Source organism: Heloderma suspectum, chromosome 4 (genome assembly GCF_057233095.1).
Source record: "Heloderma suspectum isolate Gila_16-S chromosome 4, 16-S_ref, whole genome shotgun sequence".
Lineage (NCBI taxonomy): Eukaryota > Metazoa > Chordata > Lepidosauria > Squamata > Helodermatidae > Heloderma > Heloderma suspectum.
Window position 1 is genome coordinate 58,914,126 of NC_139461.1, and position 20,977 is coordinate 58,935,102.

A 20,977-nucleotide genomic window follows, 5' to 3' on the forward strand; every position below is an offset into this window, starting at 1 on the left:
AATTATGTAAATTTCCTTAGGGTGTTGCAGTCTTCATCACCTTACATTTGCTTACATTTAACTGCATTTGCCATTTCAATGTTATTCCCCCAGAAACAGCTTCTTTAGGGGGGCTCCACCCTACCCATTTTTGTTTCAACTACCCTACATAATTTTGTGTCATAAGCAAATCTGGCTACCTCACTGCTCACCCCTAACTCCAGATCATTTATGAACAAGTTAAAAAGCACTGGTCCCAATACAGATCCTTGGGGAAGCCCACTGTTTATATTCCTCCATTGTCAGAACTGCCCATTTATTCCTACTTTCTGATTCCTGTTCTTCAAACTCTGTTGTTCTCCCATGACAGCTAAATCTGATGAGGAATCTTTGGTGAGGGATTTTGTCAAAAGATATCCTCTGCCAAAATTAAATGTGCCCATACTGGATTTTTAGGGTGTGATTTCATGTGTGTGCATGTGGATATATACATATATGTTGAATTTGATATAATTACATCTTGCACCAAGTCCTGGGCACTACTTCGGATTAAGTCATGGGTTGCCTTCATTCTATTCAGTTCCAAGACACAGTAATTTATCATATGTATTTGTCATGACACAAATGTACATTTACCCAGTCTCCTTTATAGATCTCCCTGATTTCTTTCACCATATCAAGACACTGTTTTGGTCAGAGGGACAATAGTAAGCCCCACTACTAAATTACTTTTTTGCCTGGTATTTCTATCCACAGTTATTCTGTAAAGGTGTTGTGTCCCTTAGGTGTTCTAGTTTATTGCGCACTATGTCCTCTTTGGCATACACAGCAACACCAACTCCTATAAACCTTCCCTATCTTACTATATATTTTATATTTATAACTGTACCCCATAAATCCTCAAAGTTTGTCCTGATTTCTGATATGCTATTATATGTATGTTCCCCTTCAATTCCAAGCATTCCAGTTTCCCTATCTTGGCTTGGAGGCTTCAGTGTATAAATACCTATTAATCACGTCCCTTTCCAAAGGCCTCTTTTGGGACAAAAAATTCCTACAATTCATTGGCCTTTTAAATGCTGTAACTGGTTTATGTATGCTCATTGTCAAGTTCTAGAGTATCTCTTCTACACTATACCTGAAACACTTGTAGCATTATTCCTAAGGGATGAGTTGTCCCATATCGGATGCTCTTCAGCTCCTGTTGGCATCTCCCTGATTAAAAGCGGCTCTGCGACCTTTTTGATATATAATGCCAGCAGTCTGGCTCCATTGCAGTTCAAATGGAGTCTGTCTCTTTTGTTTGGGCTTGTCTTGTCTCCAAAATGTTCCCCTGTGCCTAACAAATCTAAACCTTTCCTCCCTTCACCTCTGTCTTATCCACACACTGAAAACCAGCCGTTCTAACTGTCTAGTTGGTTCTGTATGTAGGACAGGTAGTATTTTTGAAAATGCTATGTTGGAGGTCCTCTACTTCAACATCTTACCTAGAAATCAAAATTTTGTTTCCAGTACCTCAGAGCAATATCTAAGTGGTTGGTGCTGACATGTATTATGACCACTGACTCCTCCCCGACACAGTAGCATGATGATTGCATGGGGACTTGCCTATCACACACCCATCTCTAATTACCTGACCTCCCAGTCTCAGGACCCTAATCTCTTTATAGCAAAGCTGAGAACCTGACAGCTGCTATAGAATTGCTTTCTCAGAACTCAACTCTTAATGTACTGCATCCTTAGCAGATTTTCATGTAGAAGTACAATTTGTTTTGTCCTCACACAGATACTTGCCTGGCTCGTGTTTTTTTCAGTGCTTTGTCACTGGGCATGGGTTTCTCCATCACTGATGCTCCTAAAGTCTACCCCAAAATATAGACTTCTGACTTACTTTCCTCACCCCAGTTCCTGTTATAATCAATTAGTGTAAGAAGGCCTGATTCCAAAAAGGAGGTATATGGCAAGCTTGCAGTCCCAAGGGTATTCAGTCCAACAAAATTACTCAGATTCTATGGAATGCACAGTTAGCAGGTGTAAATAACATCACAACTACAAGACTACCACTAGGAATTATTAAAGCGGATTAAAAGTCCCCTTTAATAATTTCTGTGGTAATAGAAATGTACAAATTTATGTGATGCACCCATGAAAATGCGTTTTAAAATTGTAGAAACACGTACCTCTTGTATAATTTAAATTATTATATCTAAAATTCTTTAGTGCCAAGTTACCAACCTGATGGAAGCGGCTTGCTCATTGGGTTTATCTTGTTCAGTTGATATAAAACACGTTTCGTGGACCTTTCTTCTTTATAGAACGTTGCAGAGTATTTCAGTATATTCAACAATCCCATAACTAAGAATTTCAATAAGCCTCTATAAATATATTTGGAAAGCAGCATGCAGTGTATGTTTTGATACATGTCATTTAAACTGGTATGCATCTGTACCTACATCTCTGATGTATGTCCTGCAAAATATAATAGATTCTGTTTTCAGAGTGAAGGTACAGATAATCCTACACGCAGAGATAACGCAAGAGTCCTGCTGCTGTCAATTATAACCAAGCACCTCATTGGGAAACAAAGCAGATGGTTTAACCAGGGCAGTTTTTACTAAAACATTATACCATCTTCAAAAGATAACTCATTATCACTAAAACAAGAACAATCCCCTACATACATACATACATTGCTGCTATTCCCCATAGCTTAGCTTTTGTACAAGAACTAGTGGGGGGCATCAATACTTCCATCATTCATATCAGTTTGTGTATGTGTACATATCCCTTAGTTAAGACCCCCATACTCTAGCCATTCGGAGGTCAAGCTATTAATGTAGATGACACGTTGAACTGGGAAAACCTAGCAATAGCTGAAACCACCTATACCTGTAGAGTCTGTAAATTAAGACAATTCATGCTAGCATTTGCTCTGCATTGTGTGGCGTTATGCTGACCAAGCCATGGCAGTTAGTGACCTTTAATTCTGCTATGTCGGTCAGAGAAGAGAACTCACATACCCTCACACTTAGAAAAGCAGATGCAGTTATATAATCCTCTTTCTTTACTTCTTTCCGGAAAGGAAAATCAGCATGTTTACTGACTTATAGAAAATCATGTACATTAAAATATAGATTTTGCAACCATATAATGAATCACATAATTATATGTCATCATTTCAACAAACAAGCAAAATGTAATTAGAACTAAGCAAGCATAAGTGGTTACATTATTTAAATCTCTGATCTGTCATTCTATCATTTTGAAGAGACTTCTCTGGAGCCAAGTTACTGAAACTGGTATAATGATCACCAGTGTTATGCTGGCAAGGAATTCCATGGGTAGTAAGTATAAATGTCTTGTAAAGCTTTGCCAGGAAAGGAAACACCAATTACCATCCAATTTCAAAAATCAACCACAACTAAATACGGGGTATCCCCAGATTAAAGTAAACTGAACAAGAAATATGTGAACATACCACAGATGCACAAAATGGCATTCTGATCAAGGCAAGGAGAGCAGTGTTAAATAGCTCAGTCCTGCTTACCAGAGCTGTGCCAGTGTTGGTGATGAGATCATGGCAGCCACAATCACTTCCCTACCCTAAAGGGATCTTTAGTGCATTGCTTCTGCCCTGTGTAAAAATTTATCCCAAGCACCAGAACAGCACCAATGGCTGTTGCTGTTTTGGGGGATGGGAAAACAGTTCTCAACAGCAGTGGAAGAGGAAGAGCAGCCTACTTGTGCCATAGTGTGGAGACCTGAGCTCAGTTCTATGTATAGCAAGCACAGGATTGGGCTATTGGTGTTTTCTGTTGATCGATCCCTACCTCGATGACAAAATAAGAATTCTCAAGCATTACTAGTCTGGGTTTTAAGCTACTTGCATTGATCACGTGAAAATGATTACCTAGAATTAAGGAAATCTCCCATTGTATGTAAGCTATGGAAGCTCTTTACTGCTGCAGTAACTTTACTTTGTACCTTCTTCTGATAGATACAGTATTCTCCAGTTTAAATGTAATCATGCAGTACAGTACTCTGAAGTTAGTCCATTCAGACACAATGAAAAACTATGGCTTATCATCTCAAATGAGCCTAGATGAGCCTTGGGGTCATGCACTTCTCCATCTCCAGCATGGCCATGAGGAGATCAGACATTTTCACTTCCATTTTTAACTAACCACAGTTTGATGTTATATCCAAACTAAGGTTAGTTAACTATGGTTTACTGAAACAATCCAACATCAAACTTTATGAAGCTGGCTTGTTTTAACAAGCCATACTTAAGGTTAAGTACCACAGTTTAGGGTTTGGACATAATCCTACACTGTGATTAATTGAAAATGGAAGTGAAAACTTCTGGTCTCCTCCATGTGGCTGTGCAAGGGGGCATGAACCCAAGACTAATGTACATAACAATAAACCATAGTTTATCACTACGTCTGAACCGTTCCACTACGTTTAATGGAGCCTACTCTGTAATACCTGTGATTAAGATTGGACTGTTAATTTCCTATCTTTTTTGCTACACTATTCATTCTTTCTCATTCAAATAATGTCACAATCTTGCATAGTACATACATTTGTCTTAGAGTTTTCCATTCAAAAGTAATTTGCTTTCTACTATTACCTTCTCAATTATATTTTTCTCTTACCTCCTCAATTATATTTATGACTTCTAACGCATTAGAAAGATTTACCATCACATTTCACTTGTTGTGTATGGGCTTAACATAACCTATAACAAACATTCTATATGTACGCCTTGATACCCAGTGTAAACTTTCTACTTTCACTCATTCTGTGTCTTTATCTAAACTTTCACTTTTTAAGGGTATATTTTTAATTTTTTTTTTTTGCTGAATTGCTAACGAAAAAATTAAAATTACAAAACTAGAGCTTCAAGTGTATGTTTAAAAACCAACCAACAAGGTGAAAGGACAATGTGAAAGAAGTGGATTTGGTGTACTGAAATATTTAATTATTATCAGAAAAATGTCCCTTCATTAGTCACAGAGCAATCCTAACTCCCTCAGACAGCCATCCAAGAGGGGTTAGAATGGGGCAGCAGAGGTGGAGAAGAGCTTTACAGCTGGAGGTGGTACTGTCTGACATAGAGGTCCCAGTTATGCTCATGAAAATCTCCAAAGGTGTACATCTGACACCACTTGTGTTCCTGCTCGTGATAGGCAGCCAACGCCCCTGAAAGAAAGTGTTCTAATGGTGGCAGGGAAGCCCCAGGGTTGTGTCCCCCACTCTACGTGAGCCAGGAGTTGACAGAATTAATTTCCAAGGAGGGGAAACTGTAACAATCCTCCCCCACACCTCCAACTCTGGCCGGCACTGGGCTTTGGAAGTGGCAGGCAATCCACCACTTCACACACACCTCAACTCCGCTTAAAATTGCACTGATCGTTTTGTTAAGGATGGAATCGTAAACACACGTACAAGGAAGTAAATCTCATTGAACACAGTGTGACTTACTTCTGAGTAAACATGTACAGGCTTGTACTGTAAGGGTCTGGGCCATTTTAATGTTTGCCAGCCCCTGGTTGAACTACAACCCAGTGTCCACCATTACAATATTTTCCTGCAAATAAGGTTTACTGCATTTCCTTTTCTTTTTTTATGTACAGGGAAACAAATAACTATTCTACCTTAATAAAGAACACAGGTGGTGCTACTGATATTTAATTCTGAGTGACTAAGTGACCATTCATGATGTTTTTTCTCACACAGTAGAGAAGTTAAAAACAGCAGAAACTGGAAGCAAATGTAAGAAGTGTTGATTTTCTATGGTAATTGTGTCTCAACTTCCTTTTGACTTTACATGATCTATCAGCCATACAACTGGTGTGTTACAGAGCAAAGGAAAAGGAAATCGCACAACCTTATCAAAAAGCACAGCCAGCTGAAGTTCTTCCCCTCCCCATTTAAAATATTTCACAAAACACTGTCATTTTGCAAGCCATTATGCAGTCACAAATTACTATAGCAATTGATTAATAACTTTTCTATGAATAAATTACGGGCTGTTTCTAAATGAGATATGGAACAGATGCTAAGATAACTAACTTGTAAGAAATCTAAATTTAACTCCCAGGTTACCTTCTGCTTGCATAAACTGGGGAAAGTCTTCAGAGGTCAAAAAACACATTGCATTACTTTAATTCAGTCCTCCAGTGTAAATAAGAACAGCTGTAGGGAAGCCCTTAGGAGCATGAGTCCCGATTAATTATTCATGTTTCAAAGGTGAGAAATAAACTTTTGCTCTAGTATACCTTCGACCCCTGCCTAAAACGATGTACAGGGAAAAATCATAAAAAGAAAACAGCAGTACTTCTTGAAACCCCTTTGTTGGGATGAGCAAACTCCCTGCAATTTGATTTGGAACTGAGATCTCCAAACCGTTTTTTTAGTATTATTATCTTTTATGGAAAACCACCATCAAACCACAAGAAGTTTGGACATCATCATCTCAAAATGACATCATCTCCCCCATTTCTCTGCCTATGTGAGCTCCCCATGTCCTCGTGAATCCCTGGACCCTGCTCCCCTTCCCTTCCCATTCACACAGCAGCGGTGGTAGTAGGGAACTCTTGGTGCAAAGCCTCCTTCCCTTATGTTCTGGAAGAACCAACAGTAGGGAGGGCTTGCTAGAGACAGGCCTCACCTTAATTGGCCTCGACATTTCTAAGCATGCATAAGAGCATAGTTTTTTGCTGAGATGCATGGGAGTGTGCCTCCTGATTCAATTCAGAAGGGTAAGCTTGCTGGGAAAGAAGGAAAAACTGGAAGGGATGGCAGGCTAGTAGCAGAAGGGGAGAACCTCCTTACAAGCTGAACCCGAATTCAAAGGGATCTGGGCTCAGTTCCTAATGCAGAATGAAATTTTGAACTAGATGATTTCATATTCCTAAGTCCCCCATTTCCAAATTCTTCAACATCACAATTGCATTGGGATGATAGGGCAGTGAGGGTACTGTCACACCAAAAACTCTGATCTGGATCACTGAGGGTCCTCTGAAAGGAGGCATTCAGTCCATTCAGATAAAGGGCTGGTAGGAAAGGAAAGAGGCCCACTGTGTATCTCAAGATCTAACCTTCCTAAAGGGTCTTCATTGTCCTTAGAGGCTGATGACCGACTTACCAAATCAGAAGTACTGCTATAATTCTAAGTACTGAATCCTGAATGCCACTAAATCCCTAGTGAGGCAGTGAGTTTAAAATAAAAATCCTACACAGTGCATCTATTTTGTTTGTATGAATCCTTCAGTTAATTTACTTTTCTTTGCTAACACTTACACATACTGGTCATAGAAATATTTGCCTCATTAGTGATTTGTGTGGCCTTTAAATGTTTATAATGCACATATATCTAGTTCAGCAACCAGTACTTAAGACAAGTTTTACTTGGGTTTCTATGAGTAGTTCATCATACCTATTGATTTGTCAGGTTTTGTACAGATATGCAGGTTTCATCTCCATAACCTTGGCTTCTAACTGATATTCTTAATTGTTACCACATCCATGAGGTTTGCATTGGGTCAATGCAAGCTCAATAACATAATGCGGGTGAAAAGGCACCATCTTTCTGACAGTTTTTTTTAGAGTTATGACAGAAAATAGGAACATGGGGAAAACCATCCTAGCCCATATGGGTGTCAGGATTCCTTTTGCCCCCTTCAAATGCCAAATCAAACACAGACAAGAGGCTTCAATCTACAGCTTTTAATCCATTACTGCAATGGGTCATACAGATGCAAATTCTCAGTGACTCTCAGTCTACAAAGGAAATGCCTTCAGGGTGTTCAAAAGAATAGCTACAAAAGCTGCCCACCGTTTGAAGAAAGACAGTCTCACTAGCCTAACTTAAGGAGTGGGGGGAGGTCTCCCTCTCTCTTGTGAGGCTTCTAAGTGCAGCTGTTCACACCGGGCCAATTGGGTAGACGGTCTAAGTTCCACCCCGGCCATCTCTCTCTTGGCTCTGTGTCTGCACCTGGCATCTATAAATTCAGGCTCTCCAAACCTCGCCTCTCCCTGTTCGCTATCTCTCACGGGGTGTGTGTGAAGAGGGGCCCTCTCCATCCAGCTGGACCTTTGAAACATGAGGAGTCTGCCTAGCCATGTCTGGACAAGCCTGGGAAACTACCTCCCCCATGTCTGGCGGTTCTTCTTCAGAATCTGAACTACTCTCCCACTCCCTGCGCTCAGAGGCAACCCTGACAGTGGTTGTCAACCCCATCTGCATAAAGCATTACCCACTCGTCAGCCATATGATACACACACACACACACTTATATATATATTAAAATGCATACATACATTGCTTACACTGCCTAATCTGGTCTTGTTCCTTCCTGATCACATAACTTATCTCTTTGCCAAACTTCAGGCAATCAGAACTTAGAAGCAGAACAAGAGTCAGGGGGAATGCTGTGTACTTTGAATTTTGTAGTAATAGCATATAAAATGTGTGTCTGTATTTAATTGTATGTTTTGTCTTAATGTAAGTGGAGATAAGGAAGGAAAGGACTTCATGGAGGTGGGACTCAGGAGCAGTAGTGAGTAGAAAGAATTTGATAAGAGATGTTATCAATGATGTAGTAATGCATCTATGAATGGATTGGGACTGGAGAGATTAGATCCTATGAAAACGTTCACTGGTTTAAATTAGTTCCTTCACAAAACTTTACTACTTTGGTTTATGTATGGGGGGTTATAGGTTAGAAAAACCTCCATTTGGCAAGTAATAAGCATCTCTTCATAGCAGCATTGATGTGGTACAGTTCTATGAGAGGACTGTGCCACCTAAACCAAACATCTGAACTGACTCTGCATGAATCAGCAGAAAGGATTATAGTTGGTTGAAGGCATGAAACTCTTTTTTAATGAGAAGGTGAGCAGCTGGTGTGGAAAGAGGGAAAATATCAACCTTATAGGACAGGGATCATCTTTCATTTAAAATGTAAAATTATAAGCTTGAAAGAATACTGCCCTTAGCTCTCAGAAGAGGTGGACTATAAATCTAAGTACATTTTAAACCTGTTTTTATTAACTCATATTTAGTTGTGACCCAGACTTTACCAAACAAAAGGCCCTAGAAGGGTGGATTATAAATCTAAATAAAAAACATCAAGTGGGAAAGCAGAATATTAAAGTGTGAGACCAAGCTTAATGTTAAGCATATGGAGTTAAACACATGTTTGTCAGAATACTTCAGTTCTTCACAGTCAAGTTTTGTCTCCTATGCATTAAGATCTATACAAAACCACTGGGGGAAGTCATCTGCAGAACTGAGAGTTAGTGTCATCTGTATGCTGACAACACCCAGCTCCTTTTTTCCCCTTTTCATGAAATCCAGGTGAGATAGTAGGATCTTTACATTCATGCCTTACATATATATTATTTAGTAGAAGGAGTACAGGGTGGCCTAGATAGTTCTTCCTCCACTCTGCATTTTATCCTAACAGTAACAGTGTGAGGTAGGATACACTAAAAGATGCTGACTGGCCCAAGATCAGTAAGATTTATAACTGAGGGGGGATTTGAACACATATCTCTCCATCCTAGCCCAACACTCTAACCCAGGGGGAGGCAGGCTTTTTGGCCCCATAAGCACATTGGCAATTTGAGAAACTATCCTGGGCACTACCACAAAATGGCTTCCATGGGAGAGGTGGCTAGTCACAAAGGACAAGTAACCTGCCCAATAGTGGGAGGGAGAGGGTATCTTGTTGAGCACCAAGGAAGATGTCCTTGGGTGCACTGGGGCCCATGGGCACCACATTGCCAACCCCTACTCATTATGCCACACTGGCTATCCCTGATATATATGAATTCAGAGTGAATTCCTTTTCTAGGTCCTTATTTCATTTCTACGTACAAGAATCAGCTGTGTGTCTCAAATTCATTAAAGCTGTATATAACATAATCAAAGTATATAACTTCCCTACTTGCTGGGGCTCATTTGCATTATAGAAGTAATGACAGGATATAGATTGCTTTTTGAACACAAAATGATACACACAGCAGGACACTTGTCAAACACATGGATTCATAATAGCAAAAACAATTTGGGCAAGACTATGGAAATCTATAATTGCAGAATGAAGCTGGCAAAACCGTGGCCATGAAAAAGTTAAGAAACGCAATACATATAACCAAAGGTAAGGGATTTGTAGATGATTTTCAGCAAGTAGTCAGTGATTGAACTGGGATAATAACAGCAGAACAACTCTAGTGTTGTATCTTGGATAATTTAGGGGTGTTTTTTTTAATACATAGATAAAAATCCGATTAAGAGAAACAAGTTTATGCAGTTAATGACGATTCCATAGTAGCAAGCATTTCTCATCTACTCAAGAATTGTATTTAGTATTTTCTTGACACACACTGTCAAATACTTATTGTGACTACACCAAGATATGTAGTGTGCTCACATTCTCTCTCCAGCCATTCAATGCCCCATAACAGTTGCAAGGTGGCAGTTCAGATCTTGATTGTATTTACTGATAAACTTTACAGTAGAAAGGAACAGCCCACAATCACCATCATCAAGGCAGAATGTAATCCCTGGAATAGCAAATTTTGCTCTGAGAGAGGGTAATGTCAAGCAGGCCTTGCAACACTTTATGCCACTTTACCTTTTCTGAATGTATAGCATTTTATTATTTGTTGATTTATTTATTTATTTTGATTTGTACCCTGCCTTTCTACCAAAAAATGGCACTCAAAGCAGTTGTGCTTCTCTTCCAAGCACCTCCTTCAAATTCCAAATCAGTTCTGGCAGAGCTGCACTCTCCTACCAGTTTCCTGGGGCTTGCTGAGTGCCTCACAGGTCTTCTGACAGTGGCCTGCTTGCTGGCCTTCTGGCTTCTCCATTAGGCTTGACTTTTCTGCTTAAAATCCAGCTTCGCACCACTCCTACCCTTTTCCCTGTAGTAACTGCCACCTGTAACAAGAGCTACTTGGCCTGGGCCAATCATAAACTTGCCTGTGATTAAACTTTATCTCTATTGCTGTCCAGACATATAGCAAGATTTTACCTTACCGATTGGTTTAGACAGACTACTCTACAGTTGTGCAGGCCTAGCTAATAAGAAGGCCCCTCCCTTCCAGCCTCTCAAGGATACATTTTACATTTTAGGTTTGACCAAAGGAGTAAAAATAATTCAGACTGTTATGCATGCAAGTGTGTTAATTACCTAAGCCAGTAATTCCCATGATTCTATTTCAAACACAAATACACAAATAACCTTAGTTCGTGGGAAGCTTTTAGCAAACTGCTTCAGTTGCCCCTTCCTCTGGGCACCATTGGTTGATCGATCACACACACACACACACACACACACACTCACGTAGGGACCAAGTATGATTCGGGTCCCAGACCAAATGTGTAAAACCAGTCCCCTCCTACACACATACTATGATCCCATCCCGTCAGTGGTGTGTCTAGGGCTGAAACTTTGGGACAAAGTCCAGGGCCCCACAGCCAAGCCCCCTCCACAAAATGACCACTCAGAGAGCAGCAGGTGATGAGAGTATCAGGGCAGCAGAAGAACATTCCATTTATTCCTGTAGTCATGATGGTATTATGATTTAAGTGAATTTAAAATTCAAAACTTGACATGCACAGATGTCTGCTTTTTAAAAAAAACCAAGATTGGAAAACAGTTTCGCTGTTGTTGTTCTAACGTATTAGGAACACAGAAGCTGTTTTAAACATGGAAAGGCAGTGGAAGGGAGAAGTCCCCGCCGCCCCGGTGTTCCCTGTCTATGCACAGGGAACACTGGGGCCAAACTAGATGTTATGCTAATCTCGTAGCTGAGGCTTGTCTTACATTTTACTCTTGTGTAAGCATGTGTTGCCCTGATTTGGTTCGGGCTTAACCTTCCCCCACCCATTCCCCCCCCCCGAAATTCCACCCACTCATGGGTGGGTTTAAAAAAAAAGGGGGAAGCCTCTATACACTCCAATGGAGACTTTCTTTTTTGTAACTCCACAGTGTGTGTGTGTGTGGGGGAGGGATTCCAGGGGAAAACTAGGTAGGGGAGAAGTTAAACCCACCCCTCTCAGAACACCATGGTCTCAATCCAAATCTGGAGCCACACAAATTTACATGAGAGTAAAATGAAAGACAAGCCTCAGCTACATACTGTATGATTGGCGTAACATGTAGATTGGCTCCCAGACTGGTAGTTAAGAGTGCATAGTCAGAAAGGGAAACACTCTCTGTTCTAGAGAAATGGCTGAGCCATTTCAGTTTCTGCTAACTGCTTTGGATTAGCTCAAGGAAATCTCCCAAGATCTGGACAATAGGTATGCGGATACAGGAAAATACGTTTCCACAAATATCTTCAAGCATGATCTACAATTTAGCCTGTTTTTCATCATAGTAATATGCAACCTGGGGTAGAGGGTGAGGGGGTGGCTGGATCTCCAGGTACCAGTATACTGTACCCATTCTCCCCCCGCCCGCCCCTTGCTTGGGCCTCCACACAGGAGTATAGTATAGAGGAAAAAATTGTAAACAGTGGGACCAAAAAGCCATGAAACATCTTTTGGCCCTTGTGTATGGATTGTTTCTCTTTACCCATCTATGTATATGTACCTGCCAACCAAGGATAACATTTGATGCATCTGTTAATCTTTAAAATGGCATAAGAGTCTTTTTCCTGAAACAGACTAATACAGCTACTCTTCTAGAACTGCCACCAGTTAATGTGAATTCTTATCAACTAAAAGATACATGTTGCAGATATTGCTGTAAATCCTGCACAAGCATTTTTAACTTCTAGGGTTAAGACTTCAATGTTTATTTTTACTTCCTGTTTACTAGGTCTAGGGACTGGATGTGTGTTTATGTTTGCATGCTTTCAGCTTTTCAATGTAAGCAAGAGTCTGCTTTGAAGAGTCTTAATTACCTCCAGTATATTAATTTAAGGACCACTCTTTTTGCCTTAATGTTACAGCACAATCTGCTCCAAAGAACTTGGAGCTGTAATGAAGTTGGTGGCAAAAGTTCAACTGCAATCTGGAGAATCAGTATATAATGGTGGTTAAATCAGGCAAGCTGCCTCATACATTATCAAAATTCCATTATCAGAGATGAGATAAGATTGAAATCAGAATTTCAGTCAGAGGAAAAGTTTTTTTTGGGGGGGGGGTACTGAGGAACTAGAGGCGCTAGAAAGGTGGCTTAATCAAAGCACATAGGATCAACCAAGGCAAGAAACACATTGTACCAAAGAAGAGCTAGGTTCCATACGAGCATATGAAAAGTCGCTAGGTTTAACCTGGAAGTATATATGAACATCATGGAACTAGAGCTGGAGCTAGATAAAGGGCTAATGTTTATGTTAGCTCAGCAGCTAGAAGGTCACTGGTTCAAAATCAGCAGGAACTGACAACCAGTTCTTATGCAACATATCTTGTACACCAAGATAATAACCTGCACTCAGTTAAGGGTTCCTCCAACAGATTGTAGCCCTTCAATGGGACAAACATGTGGCTGGGAAAGATTCCATGTCAATGGATTTCCTTATGAATAAGGATACCAGGCAGAGATGTTTGCTCATAAGTAATCCTTCTTCTCACCCACAAAGAGAAGCAGCAAAATGTTCCGGGAGTAGGGAAAGAGAGGGATAGCTTGTCTCTCCTCCTGGAAAATAAGTGAGTGGTACAAGTATATACTCAGAGAAAGTGGTCCTGAGCATGCTTCTAATTTACCATAAATGTATGTGGCTTCCTTTTTTGGCAGTGTCCAAGCCATCCAAATTTATTGCTGTTTAGGTCCCCCATCCCAACACACACAGTTCAATTCCTTCTCCTGCCTCTGACCTTTCCTTTATTCCTTGCTTTTCATATATCATAACTATTGACCATGACACCAAAGCACACTATCTGTTCATATGAATGTAACCTTTGCATAGATCCTGCTTGGCTCAGGTCTACCTTTGCATTGTACATGTATGACTCAACCAACTCCCTGGGGTCCCTAGATTTTGCCCCTTAAAGCAGCACTATAAGGCAGCTGAAATGCCATCACCTCTGTCTGAACAATGCAATTTATTTATTGACTGGTTTGAAGACTTTGAAGATGCCCTGAAGAATAGAATGCCTCTAGTAATGGACAGGGCATCATTTGTTGCACTGAACCATCTTTAAGGAAACCAACATGACTTTGATGTTGTTGGTCCTCACAGAAATCACAATAACCTCAATATTAAGGTTCAAAACATCAAAAATATTAGATTAAGATAATTTCTCAGAATTTTCTCCAGTCTTTACTCCCCACTTCTATAGAAATTTCCAATTCTATGGAAATTTTACTCATATTTCTAACATAATGCTAATTAATCTATTGCTAAAAATGCATAAGGTTTTGTACAACCTACCCAACCCTCTACCCTTTTCTCAGTAGTTGGCAACTACTAGCATCCTACATAAAATAAACTTGTGCAGACTAATACTATGCATGTTTACTCAGAAGTAAGCTCCATAGAGCTCAATGTGGCTTACTTCCTGGTAAGTAGGCCTGGCAACAAGATCAAGTAGATAATTATAGGCAGGGGCAACAATTCTCAGACTATTTATTTCAGAATAACCCCACTGATATGCAGAGCTAATATGCATAAGAACATTCAGCACCACCAAACAGGTAAGCAAACAGGTGAGCTCTCTAAGAGCTGAGTTTATTATACTAAAGCAATAGGATTCGGCAACAGAGCAGGGACACCAGAAGAGTGAGGAAGAGGAGGCTAGATGCCCTCCCCACAACTGGCCAGGTTGAGAGGACTAAGCCTCCCCTCCCCTCCCCACCCCACCCCACCCCAGGGATAATCAAGCAAAAGAGGGGCATCTGTTCACACAACACACTAGCCACACTCAGCGGTTGAGTGTGGGTTGTTGTTCAACTGTGGGTTCTCTGTTGAACCGTGGGTTACTGTGTTGTCTGAACCCAGGACATTTTCCACAGGACAGTTTGTTAACCATGCAGTGTGGCTTGTTAACCACCCTGAACAACCCAACAACAAACCATAGGTTCTTAAGGTTCAAGAAAAATAAACCACACTGCATGGTTAACAAACCACCCTGCGGAAAACGTCCTGGGTTCAGACAACATGCTAACCCATGGTTCAGCAAACAACCCACACTCAACCACTGAGTGTGGGTTAGCATGTTATGCAAACCCAGTCACTGCTATTGTAATCAAAGCTAACAGATAAAGAAGAGGGAAAGATGCAGGTCGTGTTCTAGACCCAGCAACCAACTGCACCATTTCACTTGCTGTGCCTTAGGGACCTGAACTTTGCTGTGGAGGGAAGAACTGAGTGAGAGTTAATGGAGGGGGCAGGGACTGCTGAGGTTCAGAGTGAAGAGGTCAGACCGTGAACTGTGAGCTTCTAGTTCTTCTACCATTCTAGAATATTGGTAGCTGTATTTTTTCAGTATAGCTGGGATCCCTTTAGAATTTAATTTTTAATTTAATATAGGACCACCTTGACCCCACCCCCGAACCTTAAAAACACTTTAATTTCCCTGAAACAGAACTTAGTTTCTTTGTAAGTTTCCATATATCTAATTGATAAATTAATTCTAAGGGCCAATTCAGCTGGTCAGACTATGTGTAAATCTAGCCCAATACGGTCTACTCCAGGGATGAGGAACTGCTGGCCCTCCAGTTGTTTTTGGACTCCAGCTTCTTTCAGCCTCTGCCAGCATGGCCAATGGTTAGGAATGATGGGAGTTGTAGTCCACAACATCTGGAAGCCACATACTTATCCTGCTCTGACTGGCTGACACTCTCTGGGATTTATAGCACAGGTATTTTGCATTACCTAATACATATTCCTTTTTAAATTGGAGATGCCAGACCTTGAACCTAGGGCCATCTGCATGCAAATCTTGTGCTCTCCCACTGAGCTATGGTCTCTCACTATAAGAGAGCAATAGATGAACCATCCATTCACATTCAGGCCCTGCTCCTAGACAAGTTTATGTGCATGCAGATCCCATTGGAATAAGTAGGTCTTACACACTTTCATTGTTTACCAGAGCCTTAGCTGACATGTTGAAACTCCAGTTAGCCTGCATACACTAATAACTTTATAGATGTTAAATGTAAGTTGTCTTTTCTTCATCTCACAGACTGTACTACCAATAACAACAATAACAACACCGGCAGCCAGAACTAAGATGCAAGATTTACCTCAACAGCTTCATTAATCAGGAATGGCAAACCGTGGGTGGATTCGCACTATTATTTTCAGCCACGGTCGCTTAAATAAGTCACCGTGGTTTATGGCATGTGCCAGGCACCCAGTAATATAGTGGCAAATTCAGAAGTATAGAGTTCACAGCACGCCCCCTCACAGCCACGCCCCTTCTAAAATTATACAACCTTGTAAGATAGTACAATACAAATGAGCTTTCAGTCACTTACTTTGTTTGGAGTATCTGGTCACCCTAGTTCAAAATTATTAAAAGATCCATTTGAAAAGAAAACACAGACACACACACAAAATCATGTCCAGCAACTTGCTAGAAAATATTATTTGGTTAGTCCTTTTTAATTCAAGAAACATGTAGTAGTTGTAGTAGTAGTAGTAATATAATCATAGTATATTTATTAATTATTATGAAGAGCCATTGCAACCAGATGTGAAGCAATGCCCCATTAAAATAAATGGAACTTACTCCATGGTGACCCACAACCCTTTTAAGGCTGCAATCCTCTACACACTTTTTTGGGAATAAATCCCATTGAACATAATGGTACTTACTTCTGAATAGACAAGTAGGATTGCCCTACAAGTAGGGATGGGCGGACTCCCTATCTGCTGCTCTGGTGGGGAATCCGTCCTTGGGGGGAGGCGATCCGTCCCTTCCCCCGGAATCCTCTTCAGCCGGCTCCACTCCACACCAATTCCGTGGAGCTGGCTGCTGGCTCTGTTGTGCCAGCAATATGGCCGCCATTGCCATGCCGTATCACTGACTGAGGGCTCACTCCGGACACAAATGGCGTACTGGGTGCCATTTGCAGCCATAAAGCTCCTTGATTAAGCTAAATGCAGCCATAAATAGCCGCATTCAGCTTAAACCAAGGGTTTTACAGCCGCAAATGGCATCTGCTATGCCATTTGCATCTGTGGTTTTTCATGCGATAGGCTAGCCTATTCCCGAAAAAACCACAGATGCCGTAAAGCCCTTAGTTTAAGCTAAATGCAGCCATTTATGCCTGCATTTAGCTTAATCTAAGAGCTTTACGGCCACAAATGGTGCCCAGTACGCCATTTGCGTCCGGAGTGAGCCCTCAGCCAGCAAAATGGCACAGCAATGGCGGCCGTATCGCTGGTGCTACGGGGCCACCGGTGGGGAGGATCCGGCCAGGGAGGATTCAGCAGGGAGGTGGAGGTAAGTACTCTGTTCCGCCACGGACTCATTGGGGTCCGTGGTGGAATTCTCTGCCATCCCTACCTACACGGCTACAAGCATAACTACACTCACTAGGGGAGTACTCCATTGAACACATTGGAACTTGCTCCTGAATAAACAAGCCTAGGATCCTACTGTCAACCAGAGGGGTTTGATTCAACTCTAGGCCCCCTCCTGCACCTTGAAGGACAAACTTGACGTGCAAACAAACAGCTGTTGAAAACTTTTCACTGCATGGTGTTCAAACATGATCCCCTGATAACATCTGCACATCAAGCCCACTAGAATCCCTCTCCCATACACAGCTAACCTCACACATAAGTATGAGTGACAGACAATGGTGGCAGTGGTCCCTGGCCTGCTCCTGCTGCTGCGGTGGCCAGGAGCAACAGACCTGAATGGCTGGCCAGTGCTGCAGGACAATGGATAAGGGCAGCAGAGGGGAAGAGAATGGCAGCGAACCTCACGCAGCCTGCCAGGTGCACACGCACAGAGTGGGGACAGGCAGCAGGGTGGGAAAAGGGGCAGGAAGCTGAGGGGCTGGCTGGGGATGGTCAAGTTGTGAAGCATGGTGGCTGCTCAGGGAGTGGAAGGCAGAGAAGCTGAGGAGGAGAATAGGGGACACCAAGGAGAGGGAAGGTGACTTTGGTCCCACATGCCTCTTTTCTCCCACCTCCCCTGCTGAGGAGGAGAGCAGCTGACCTTGGAGTTGCAGAGCTGCCTCAGGCTCCCTCTCTTACCCACTTTGTCTGGCTGGCTCTGCATGGTAGGTGAGAGGAAGCCACCAGTTGCCCGCACTCCCTTCCTCTGTCCCTCCTCCTGCTGCATCTGCCCCCGCAGCAGCAGCAGATTGGGACCCAACTCCAATAAAAGTATAAGAGCAAAGACCCGGTGCAACCTGCCAGCACTACATAGCTGCAGATGCCCATTCCATAACCTAACCTTTGCTCATAGGTTGTCCTGTCATTTAAACCCAGTGCGAGTGGGTTGTTAGTGGGGGGTGCTTTAGAGTTGTGGGTGGTTTGTTGACCATGTCAACAATCTACCCTTGCCAGGTTTGGATGACACAACAACCTACGAACAGAGGTTGAGTTCTGGAATGGAGCCTGTGGGTGGCTGAAAATGATCACGTGAACCAAGTCAGTGTCCTAAAACAAGATTTCTTAGAATCCAGGGCTTATTAACTGTTTGACACCATTTAACTAATTTTCAGGTACATTAGATTGGGAACAGAAGCCACAAACCCTTAACAGTGAGCTTTTGTATAAAAAAAGGAGATGAATAACAAAACAGTATAGTAAATTTGAATTAAATTTTACAAATCAAATAGTTTGATGTGTATCTTTATCATAATTATATGGAGTTGACTACAAAACTACTCTGTAGAACATATTTTACTTCAGCATCTCTATTCTTCTTCTTGCCAAGAAGCCAAGCTAAGAATTTTGTCTTCCATGATAATAAGCAGAAAGTTCACAGATCTCAGAAAACTAAGCAGGAAGTTCGCTGTTTGAAAGATTTCCCTTTCAAACAGGATGGGGGGGAGAGATAAAAAATGTGAGGACTATTATGACAGGCACTCTACAAAATTAAGCAGACAACTTGAGATTTGTTTATCCCTAAAACTTCTTAAGTGATGCTGCCAACAAATGTGAAAATGGGGCAGGGTGGTAATGTTTCTATTACAGTCGTGCTCAGGAAAATCTACCTTCTTTCTTTCAGAAGGCTGATTTATCCAAGTGCAAAAGCCTCTTCTCTTACAGTAAGTTCTAATAAAACAAGCATTATAATGGCAACTATTTGGTGCTACATAAAACATGTGTACCTTATAGGTGCATTGTTGTTGTTGTTTTTAATAAGCAATGCATAGAGTTGGATCTAGACTTAGTCATACTAGAATATGCCCACTGAAAAATCAGTGGGATTTAAGTTAGTCATGACTAACATATTTCAATCATCACTCATCAACTTATTACAAAACAAGTTTTTAAACAGAATTATGTCAAAGGGGGGGTTAGAAAGAAGAAGGGGTAAATGCTACATGTGGCTTTAATATTGAACAGCTGCTATAGATCAAGCAACCCCCTACCCCCAAGCCTTTGCTCTCTCTTTCTCTGGCTCTTTCTGTTACCCCCTGCCAGAATACTGTGTTTCAAGGTTTATTGTAAATACAGAGACTGTGGCGCCTTTGGAGTTGAAACTCTACACTTCAATACTTAATATCCCCCCAAACACCATTCAACCAAATGTACCTGAACTTAGAAAACATCATTCACTACTTTTCAATATTTTTGCCTAGAGGAGTTACCTGATTTGGGGGTGTTCAGAGAAGCTGAGATTTCGAAGTGTCTTATTGGTTGGTAGTGTTAACTTCATCATTTTGTGCCGCATAAGAGCAACATGCTAAAGTCAACCAAGGAAAATTCAGGCCACACACAAAACAACCCAGTCGCGCCTCTTAAGGTGCCACAATACTCCCCAAATCGTCCTGGACTCAAAGAATCATGTGTCTCAAGGGAGGAATGTTAACTCGTCCGTGCCTTTTCACATTGGTCCCCAAAGATTTAGTTCCTTCATGGCATCGCCCTCCCGCTCTCTGCTGGCAAACTTGGCGAGGGGGAGGGGGAGGCAGAGAGGTTGTTTGTGCACAACAAGTAAGGAAAAGGCGTCTGAGGCAGCAACGCAAAGCAAAAGCATCATGCGGATAACTCACCGACACCAAAAACTCCAAAGTGCCCACATAGTCACGCTCCGTCTTCAGCAACTCGTTCAAAACGCACACCCTGAGGCGCAGCTGCTTCTCCAGGTCTTTCCCGCTTTCTCCTTTCCCTTCCCCTTTGCTTTCTTCTGTCATTTTTCTGCCCCCCCCCCCAAAAAAAAAGAGAGAGAAGGAGCGCCTTTTAAACTTTTGCTCAGCTCCTTCTCCTGTCTGAGGCGACCGGCAGGAGAAAGGCGGGGGAATTGCCTCAAGGGTTCGTCCACCAAAGTTCAGAAAAGACAACAAAAGAGCCCGCTCGGTTCCCTAGCGGGGCTGGACATCTGTGGGTCGCAGGCGCTCCGTCGGGCTTCCCCCGCTGCTGAGGAGAGAGAAGCAACTCCACTCCCCCGCGCCCGCCGCCGCCCCAAGTGTCCTCTTCCAGTAAGGAAGAGGGACGCAGCCTGTAGGAAGTGAGCGGTCACCGGCTCCCTGCGCTCTTTGTGCAACTAACTGAGAGATTTGGACGCTTCAAGCAGCAGCAGCAGCAGCAGCAGCAACGTTTGGACATTAATCAAAAGCTTTGCATCCATGTGACTCCGACCCCTTCCGACCCCTTTTGGCCTGCGCCAAATCTCAGGAAAAAGCAAAAGGAAGCACAACCTTGGGAACGGTTGCGTGCCAACGGCAGCTTGTTTCACACACAAGTTTGTGCGCTTTGAGTTTGTTCGGGGCTAATTGGAGATCTCCCATTTGAGAGGCTGCGGCTTTAAAGTGCCTCAAACGAGCCAGACTGCTGAGATTCTGGCTCTTGAGTTTATTATTCTTCGTGTTTAATAGTCAGTCACGGGTCGTGCCTC

The 20,977-nt window shown here is 42.1% G+C and overlaps 1 protein-coding gene across 1 annotated transcript in view; it reads right to left on the reverse strand.

The window, feature by feature from the left end:
• The window catches only part of PREX2 (phosphatidylinositol-3,4,5-trisphosphate dependent Rac exchange factor 2), a 218,198-nt gene extending 197,669 nt beyond the window's left edge, over window positions 1-20,529 (reverse strand). The window contains exon 1 of the mRNA XM_084848048.1: window positions 20,136-20,529. Within this exon, the coding sequence (XP_084704174.1) occupies window positions 20,136-20,276 (141 nt within the window). The 5' untranslated portion in view covers window positions 20,277-20,529. The remainder of the gene's footprint in view (window positions 1-20,135) is intronic.
• Window positions 20,530-20,977: the final 448 nt, after the last annotated feature.